This window comes from Gekko japonicus, unplaced genomic scaffold (genome assembly GCF_001447785.1).
Source record: "Gekko japonicus isolate JY-2015 unplaced genomic scaffold, Gekko_japonicus_V1.1 scaffold3373, whole genome shotgun sequence".
Classification (NCBI taxonomy): Eukaryota; Metazoa; Chordata; class Lepidosauria; order Squamata; family Gekkonidae; genus Gekko; species Gekko japonicus.
Window position 1 is genome coordinate 10,626 of NW_015175468.1, and position 9,663 is coordinate 20,288.

Below are 9,663 nucleotides of genomic sequence, written 5' to 3' on the forward strand. Positions count from 1 at the left end.
GACAACTGGAATGTATTGTATGTAAGGTTTACAGCAAGGATAATGTGTTAAGAACGCTGAAAGGCATTTGAAAAATGAAAATTATTAGCTCAGTCCTGTCAATGATTCTAGAACTTGGAACAGCTCACTGCTGCGGAATATGGTGATGGCCACTACTTTGGGTGGCTTGAAAGAGGGATTAGACAAAATCATAGAAGATGAATTAGCCACGAGGGTTAAATGGACACTCCATGTTTGGAGACAGTGTTCCTCTGAATACTAGGTGTTTGGGGGGGGGGACAGTGGGAAGAGGAGACCCTGCTTGTGGGTCCCCCAGGTACTTCTAGTTGGCCACTGTGGGAAGGACACCGGACCACAGTGTGATCCAGCAGAGCTCGTTTTCTGCTCTTCTGATGCTCTGGGGAAGCCAATGCACAGCTCCTGGTTTGGTACTTCTGGTTACACAACATTACAGCTGTGCAACATAGATTAGAAATACAGATTAAACAGAGGCTGTCTGTGCCATAAACCCACAATGCACCTTCCTTGTGTATGGTCTGTTTCTTGAGTTTTGCAGAGGTGTGCTGCACAGGTCATAAATTATGACTCAGCTGTCTTTTGATGCTCCTTGTTGTTGTTCAGTCCCACAGTCGAGTCCGACTCTTCGCGACCCCATGGATCATCTCCCGCCAGGCCCTCCTGTCTTCCGCCGTCCTCTGAAGTTGGCTCAATTTCATGTTCGTTGCATCGATGACACTGGCTAACCATCTCATCCTTTGCCGTCCCCATCTTCTTTGACCTTCAATCTTTCCCAGATTGATGCTCCTTAGATCCCCCTTATTTACCTGGGGCAATTTTTTGCTGGTGACTCCAAATGCCTAAATTCAGATTCCTATCAAGCAGCTGCCTTCAAAAGGTTATGTCCAGCAATGGTCAACTTTCTATTGAAATCTGGCAGGCAGATGTTGTTGTTGTTGTTCAGTCGCACAGTCGAGTCCGACTCTTCGCGACCCCATGGACTAGATCCCGCCAGGCCCTCCTGTCTTCCGCTGTCCTCTGAAGTTTGCTCAGTTTCATGTTCGTTGCACTAAGGTTAATCTCACAGATTATTCCTGTGACAGTAGCGTATTGACAAATCCAGTGCTGAGGCATGCTACAACTATCGCCTCATTTTGGGTGGTCTGTCACTGCCTCCCATCTCCGGCTTGGGAATGGTGTACCCCGCAACTAAGTGTCTGAGAGATGGAAAGAGGTGGTGCTGAAGGGAGAGGTGAGCCATCAGATACAGAAAGTACTGTATGCTCAACTGCATTCTTTACCTTCTCAGTCACCTGGTCCGGGGCCGCTGGGAATGAAAGCGCCACACAGGGAAAAGGGGGAAAGCCCTGCCCTACCGAATGCCTGAAAGGGGAGAAACATGACCTCTCCCAGTTCCAGGCAGCAAGGTTTGGGGCATTAGGAAGGCTTCCACATTTTTGGCAGAATGTTTGAAATGCAATGTTTTGTGGGGGTGGTGGCTATAAATGAAATAGGATTGAACGTTTGCGATAATACTGGGCAGTTTTCATAGCATGGTTAATAAACATTATTATATCGATAGTGTAGTGGACGGTTAGAGTACTGGACGGGAGACCCAGGTTTGAATCTCCCCTCTTGCCATGGAAATTTTCTGGGTGACTTTATGCCAGTCACACCCTCTCAACCTAATTTATGTCATAAGGTTGTTGTGAGGAGAAAATGGAGGAGGGGGGAATGTCGTAAGCCACTTGGGGTCTCCATTATGGAGAAAAGTTGGATATCAATAAAGTAAATAAATGCCGGAGAATTGAGGCGCCTCTTCGTTCCGACAGTTCTCCGTGCTGTGAGTCCAAATGTACTTAGTGATGCTGACCAGGGCAAGCGTAGGAGATTGAGTGGCAGAAATGAAATGAAAGCAAGGTCGAACGACCAATTATGAATTTGAGTCAATTTCGAAGTGTTTTGTACAGGGAAAAAGATAGCTCCCCACCCCACCCCACTGAACGGGAAAAAGGCGAGCGGGGGAGGGACGCCTCCCACGCGCATGAACTTTTGAGCGATTGAGGGGGGGAGTGGAAGAAAATAAAATAACTGTTGTTTTTATTCCATGCTTTCTAATTTTGTAATCCAGTTGTAATCCAGTAGCACTAGTTTTATGTATTATCGTGTTTTTATAGCGTTGCTCTCCAGTTCTGTCATTGTCTTAGTGCATTATGTCTTGTGTGAATTGATTTGCATTTTTTTCAAAGACTGTGTTACTCCTCCTTGAGTCTTAACAAGAAATGTGGTGGTGGTGGTGGAGGAGGAGGAGAAGAAGCAGCAGCAGCAGCAGCAGAAGAAGAAGAAGAAGAAGAAGAGTTGGATTACAATCTCCTTCCCTGGTAGGTGACCCAGCTGGCTGTATGTGGAGGAGTGGGGAATCAAACCCATTTCTCCAGAGAGTCCACCATTCTTAACCACTACACACCAAACTGGCCCACAGGATTTGACTTGTCATGTAAAGTATGGAAGATGGGTAATAGAATATGAACAGGCTTTGGCAGATGTGCAGACCTGTTGTTTGAATGGGGCAAAATACCAGGATCCAAATGCAATTGCAGTATTGACCACCAAACTATTTTTCATCTATCACTGGAATGTGAGCCTCGTGCTTTCCAGGGAGATGTAATGGAGCTCTTTGAACTCTCCCCAGCTGCAATTGAGTGGATTAAAAATGCAGGCAAGCCAGATCTCATCAGATCTCAGAAGCAAAGCAGGGTCATCTCTAGCAAGTACTTAGATGGGAGACCTCCTTGAAATACCAGCAGTCAGGAGGACAGGGACAGGCTTTATTCAGCCACCTCTCCTAGGGCTGGCAGCCTCCAGGTGGGGCCTGGAGGTCTCCCACTTTGACAACTGATCTCCAGCTGACAGAGATCAGTTACCCTAGAGAAAATGGCTGCTTTGAATGGTAGACTGTATGGCATTGTACCATGCTGAGGCCCCTCCCCAGACCCCACCCTCTCCTGGATCCACCCCCAAAATCTTCAGGTATTTTCCAACCCAGACCTGGCAACCCTAACCTCTCCAGATATCCTCCAGGCCCCCAGTAGGGGTCAGTCACCAGAGGTTGCCATGGTTTCCAGGTGCAGACAACCACACACACACACACACAAATACAAAAATACCCCCAAAAATAGATATCAGTATTGTACGGCGATTGCTCAATCTGTCTATATACCCATTGTATCAACTTGGTAACATATTTCATATTATTATACGCTTCCTCTGTGTGATTCTGCCATATTTATTTATTTATTTATTGGATTTTTACCCCGCTCTCCCAGCCAAACCCGGCTCAGGGCGGTTTACATAAAATCAATACATCATTTTCAATAAAACGTGACTCGTTTGAATTAAAACAATTCTAAAATCTTTTAACCATACAACTCCATGAAGTGCTAGTAACAATAATTCCCAATGGCTGTGATGACACAATCCACTCTTCTTATAGCTGGTTCCTCGATCTTCTTGTAGTTATCCTTCTGGCGACTGACACCAACTGTCATTAAAAGTTCCAGGGGAATAAAAAGCTCTCTCACCTTCAGCTATCAGTTGTTCGCTGTTAACGGTGGTGATTTAAGTGCTTGTGATTTGTGCCTGAAGTCACCAAAACCTGTGCAGTAAAACCAAGGCCTGTGCTGCTGAAATCATCCCAGGTACCTGCATGTTCAGGAAGCTGGGAAAGCAGTGTGCATTTGATGAGGCCTTTGGGGTCCAAGGCTGACTTCACCGAAGGAATTTTACTGTGTTGCTGCCATTTCTTTTGTTGTGTTGTTCAGGGTGTTGTGGTTCTTCTCCCAGCAATTTAAATGTATATATAGTTGTGCGGGAGTATATGCTCACACACATAGAGGAGCTGTTTCGGCTAACAGGTATAAATGGGTAAAGTACCGCAGTTACTTGAATTGTTCCAGATTTCTAAATCAAAAGACTTGTCTGAGGGAATTTTACTGTGCTGCTGCCATTCCTTCAGCTGTGTTGTTCGAGGTGTTGTTGTTTTTCTCCCAACGTTTAAAATGTAAATATATTTGCGTGGGAGCATATGCATGCACCCAGACATACCAAGAGGAGCTGTTTGGGCTAACAGGTATAAATGGGTAAAGTACCGCAGTTACTTGAATTGTTCCAGATTTCTAAATCAAAAAATCCAATCACACACCTGCCCCACCCCCCCAAAAAAAACACAATGAGTTTAGAAAAGCATTTTATTTTCATGTATAACATGTGCTGCACAATCTTCATAAAACTGAGGCATTTTCCCCTCTAATCCAAAAAAATAGCAAATTTATTCTGAGGAGTTATTCTGACAGTATGTCATACAATGAAGACATTTTTTAAAATGAAAGAGTTGATTCAGAACATTGCTGCTCTTAATAGTTCTGCATAAATAGCAGTAAAACGCTGGAATACTTAGGAGATGCTAAGCAAGTGATCTTTTATGGAAACTTCGCCACAGTTGAATATTACCATTAGCCATGCTTATCCTGTAAGCCCATTGCAATCTTTCCCCTTTAACTATCCTGGAATCGTGTTCCCCATCGATTGTGCCAGATTCCAGCGCAATCCTAAACAGTGTTACACGATTCTCAATCCATGACTTCAGTGGAACTTGGTGGTGGAAAGTGCTGTCAAGTCACAGCTGACTTTGGGCGACCCCATAGGGTTTTCAAGGCAAGAGACATTCAGAGGTGGTTGGCCATTGTTATCCTCTGCATAGGGACCCTGGACTTCCTTGGAGGACTTCCATCCAAATACTAACCAGGGCTGACCCTACTTAACCTCCATGATCTGATGAGATCAAGCAAACCTGGGCCATCCAGGTCAGGGTCAATGAAACTTAGATGGCTGTAACACTGCCTAAGATGGTGCTGTTTGAAACTGAAAGGCTCACCTACTGATACACCAAATCAACATCAGGAAAGACCTCAGCCGGGAACCTTGTGGCTTGAGACATGGATCTAGCCCATTTCGTAAACATAACATGGAATAAGTGCATAGAATGAGTTGGATCCAACCAGCTTTTCTGTTGGGGCGAAATGGAAGACTGTCCCTTTGATCACACAAAACCATGAGGCTGGAGATCATGGTATATCCACCGACAAAAGCCAAGTGGGATGTAGTAAAGATGGGAACTCAACTAGTGAAAAAGATGGCTGGAACCAACTCAACATCAGCCCCACTGGCAGGCAGCATCAACATCAGCCAAGTAAGCCCATCTTAGTATAAGTGCTACAGTCACAATCGTCTGCCCTGGTCTGAATAAAAGGGCATGACATTCAGTGTTCTACATCTAGCTCCAGAACCCTAATATAGGGAATACATTCTCCAGGTCTGGATTTAGGTATGACCACAGCCATTATATATAGTAATAGTCATCTCATTCAAATATTATGGGCGGGCTGTCAGCGGCTGTTTCTGCGCTCCACTGCATGCGCCTATGTTATCAACGACTGTGGGTTCTTCCTGCCTTACAGTGCTTGCATTCACACGTCAGGGAACGGGAATCAACCCGCTCTCCACACGGTTTGCTACCACTTCCACCAGGTACTTTTAAAACTCGGGAGGGAAGCAGTAAGCTTGAGTACAGCTGGGGGACGCCGGACAGCTGTGCCTGTGTGAACCCACCCCTTTAATCCGCTAGTGAAATGCTCCTGAAACGTTTGGCTGTCGGGCCAAACTGCCAGTCTGAACGCGGCCTTAGTATAAGTGCTACAGTCACAATCATCTGCCCTCGTCTGAAGAAAAGGGCATGACATTCAGTGTTCTAGATCTAGCTCTGGATTCCTAATATACATTCTTGATGTCTGGATTAAGTACGACCACAGCCATTATATATATTAATAATCATCTCATTCAAATATTATTATCCCATACTATGGTCCCAAAATCCAGAAAGTGCCCAACACGTCATTTAAAAATTACTGCACTATGTTAAAAACATCATAAAACCAGAAACTACCAAGACAGCCTTGAAATAACACCAAGAGAAGCCCCATAAATGATCACAGAAGGTGTCAAACAGTAACACTCCCAGCCATAAATTATTACATAATTATAAATTTTACAGGTCAGAGCAACCCAAATGCTTTCTGAAAAGCCACCCCTTTCACTCCCCACACCGGGAAAAGAGCAAGATGAACTTTCCTGGGTTTCTATTCCAGGTGCCACAGTAAACAAGACCCTGTCTCATGTTTTTGCTCACCCCACCATACTCATTATGGGAAGGCACAGGGCCTCCAAGGAATGCCAGCCTCCAGGAGGGACCTGGGGATAACCCGGAATTATAGCTCATCTCCAGACTATAGAGATCCGTTCCCCTGGAGAAAATGGATGCTTTGAAGGATGGACTCTATGGCATTATACTCTGCTGAGGTCCCAGTCCTCGCCCCGGGCTCCATCCCCAGATGTGCAGGATTTTTTTCAACCTGGATCTGGCAACCCTGTCCCCTAACCCCCATCCCCGCAGTGGCCAGCAGGGACCTGGCAACTCTAACTTAATGTGATCCACTTTACCCACTTGTAAAGGAACAACATTGGGCACCACCTAGCAAGACGTTCTCCTGTGCAAGTGCCACAGGAGCAACCAACAGCCTCACTATAGAAGAAGAGAAGAGACTGGATTTATACCCCGCCCTTCACTACCCAAAGGAGTCTCAGAGCGGCTTACAAACTCCTTTCCCTTCCCCTCCCCACAACAGACACCCTGTGAGGTAGGTGGGGCTGAGAGAGCTCTTGACAGAAACTGCTCTTTTTCAAGAACAGCTCTTATCAGAACTATGGCTTGCCCAAAAATCATCCAGCAGGTTCAAGTGGAGGAGGGGGGAATCAAACCCGGTTCTCTCAGGTTAGAGTCCGTGCACTTAACCACTACACCAAACTGGCTCTGAGGCAGCTCCCATTGATTTCTGTAGGACTTGTGCAAGACAGCTTCCTACTGGAATTAACCATCCAGCATCTGGGTGCTGTCGCCTACATTCCACATCCTTCCAAAAGTGCATTAACAGCAGCACCCAGCACCCAGTGCTGCTGAACTGACAGAAACATTCGAAAGTTAGGAATAAATATATAAAATAAATACATAAAAACAAGGCTCAGTGATAAATAGTGGAAAGCATTCCAAACAGCGGCTCTGCGGTCAAAGCCAGGAAAAGCAGGATTCGCTTTCCAGCTCTTCCTTCTATGGGCTCCCAATTATTTTCTTCCTTCCTGGAGATCACCAGTATCTTCCCTCTTCATCCCCGTTTAGTTGCTTCCTTCACAGCTGGTTGTTTTCGTTATTCTGCAAGGCAACAGAATACAAGATTGCGTGTGAAACATACTGGAAACTGCAAAGTCTCATCAACATGTGCTCTTTCTATACAATGCACTTTCTGCTCCAAGGCCTAGGGGTACATCATCCAGCCTCAATCTAAAGTTCCCACTGATTTTGTATTGCTCTCTTGCTGGGCACTAGGTCTAGCTATTAATCTATATTGGCTCTTATTTGCCACACACATTTAGGAAATGGACCAGGGAGGGTGGCAAGATTTAAATCCCCCCCTTGTGCCGTGCTATCACATGCTAATGTGCCAGACTAGGATCTGGGGAACACAGTTTCGAATCCTCGCTCTGCCATGGAAGCTTGCTGGGTGACCCTGGGCCAGTCACACCCTTTCAGTCTAACCTACCTCATATGGCCATTGGGAGGAGAAAACGGAGAAGGAGGGAACGACATAAGCCACTTTGGGGAGAAAGGCGGGCTATAAATGAAGTATGTGATGCAGGAGTGTTGTGATCTCTATTTGTTGCCCACCAAGAGGGCAAAGATATGGAAAGAGGCCATATTTAATTTATGGCCCCTGTCCATATCTCTGCTCTCTTGGTGGTGGTGGGGAGACCCAGATCAACATACTCCTTTATCACGTGGAGTGTGCCAATATCTCCTGATGGTAAACCTCTGCTGCTAAACAAACCTGCTGTATTATCCGGAGCCGTTTCCTGGAATATCCAGAAATATAGTTTGACTGACAGGATTCAAAAGTTTCCTTCCTAAATAAGGGTGCAATCCTAACATTACCTAAAAGGCCCCCTCACCCCTATGCAAAATCTTGTAATCCCAAAAGATATTTTCAAGCCTTCTTCGCATGAACTCATTCTGAAGCCCACTCTACTCCCCTCGACACCCACTGTACATACCTTTTCCAGAATCCTTTTGATAGCCACCTTGACCCAAGGCGCCTCAGGATCCAGACAGACCTCTCTCCCTTCTGTGGTGGTGGCTCTGTTAGAGAACACAAAGAAAAGTATCCCGATAAGCGAAGGGCTCGGATTACAGCCGAGAGCGACAAGAAAATGAAGTGTACAAGCCGGGGCCCACTTACATGACTTCCGTGTTGGCGCAGTGAGGTCCCGCAGGGTAGAGATTTAGTCGGGCAAAGCGTTTTATGGGGATCCTGCCTGAAAACAACTCGATACACTGGCAGCGCAGTTCGCTGGTCAGGGGGGCAGCTGTGGAAGAAAAGAACAGATGTCTCAGTGGGTGCCTAATCGAGACCCTCATTTTTCCAGAACATAAGTCCTTGAGAACCTGCTGACATAGCTAAGAGACCCAGGAGAGTTTCGCGGATGCCATTCTTCACTGATGAATACAGCATTATAACTTCCCAACAATTGCAACTGAAATTAAAAAAAAAACGAGGGTTTTTCCTTTAAACAGCCCTCCCGGTTCTGCTCAGGAATGCTGCCAAATAGTTGGACTTCCCCCTTGAGATTCCTCAAATGTAAACCTCTCCTTGCTTTCAACGTGTCACATTGTCAGCCAATTCAAGAGTGTCTCGGGTTTCGTGTTCTACAAGTACATTGAAAAGTTTCCAAAAATTTAATGTGATCTGAAGCACAAACCAGGAATCCTGGTGTTAGAAACAGCAGTGGCAGTGAACAGAGTGCGCTTATAAGCACGTGCAAAGTGCATTTCTCTCACTACTGCACAGGGCTACATGGTTAAGTTTAGTAACATTAAGGAAATAATCTTTGCCCGCTTCCTCCAGCAGCCCATAATAAGCAACTGTACAATTTAAACCATAATTTTTAAAAGAGAGAGTTTTATAGTAAACACTAGTGCTGGGCTTGGAGCTGGAAGACTTAGGTTGATTCCTACTCAACTATGAAGCACGCTGGGCGACTTTGGGCCAGTCAGTGTCTCTCAGCCTTGCCTACCTTACAGGATTGCTGTGAGGATAAAAAATGAGAAGGGGGAAAGCAAACTATAGAGGCCTCCCTGAGCATACCAGATGAAGAACAGGATAAAATTTAAATAACCGAATACTGATTTTGTGTGCCAGGTTCTGTACAGAGATAGCCAACGGCATCTCTGATTGTACAAGGTATCACCAGAAAGATGTGTGCACAGTGCACTCTAAAAACCTAGTACCTACAAATAACAGATTCATCATCCCCAACAAGGAGTTTCTTTAATAACTTCTCCGGGGAACATAAACTAGTTCAGATTGCCACTACTAAATCCTCCCTTCATTTGACAGTACTAAACTCCTGAACAGAGTTTAAAATTAGATGCTGCAAAAATGACGGATGCCAGCCAAGGAAAACAATGTACCTTGAGTGCACCCGATTTGAATGGGACTTAAA

General features: G+C 45.4%; 1 protein-coding gene across 1 annotated transcript in view; it reads right to left on the minus strand.

The window, feature by feature from the left end:
* Positions 1–7,226: 7,226 nt before the first annotated feature.
* Positions 7,227–9,663, minus strand: part of LOC107122795 (alveolar macrophage chemotactic factor-like) — an 18,026-nt gene continuing 15,589 nt past the window's right edge. The window contains exons 2-4 of the mRNA XM_015425935.1: positions 8,400–8,526; positions 8,215–8,299; positions 7,227–7,318 (exon numbers count right to left, since the gene is read on the minus strand). Of these exons, the coding sequence (XP_015281421.1) occupies positions 7,295–7,318; positions 8,215–8,299; positions 8,400–8,526 (236 nt within the window). The 3' untranslated portion in view covers positions 7,227–7,294. The remainder of the gene's footprint in view (positions 7,319–8,214; positions 8,300–8,399; positions 8,527–9,663) is intronic.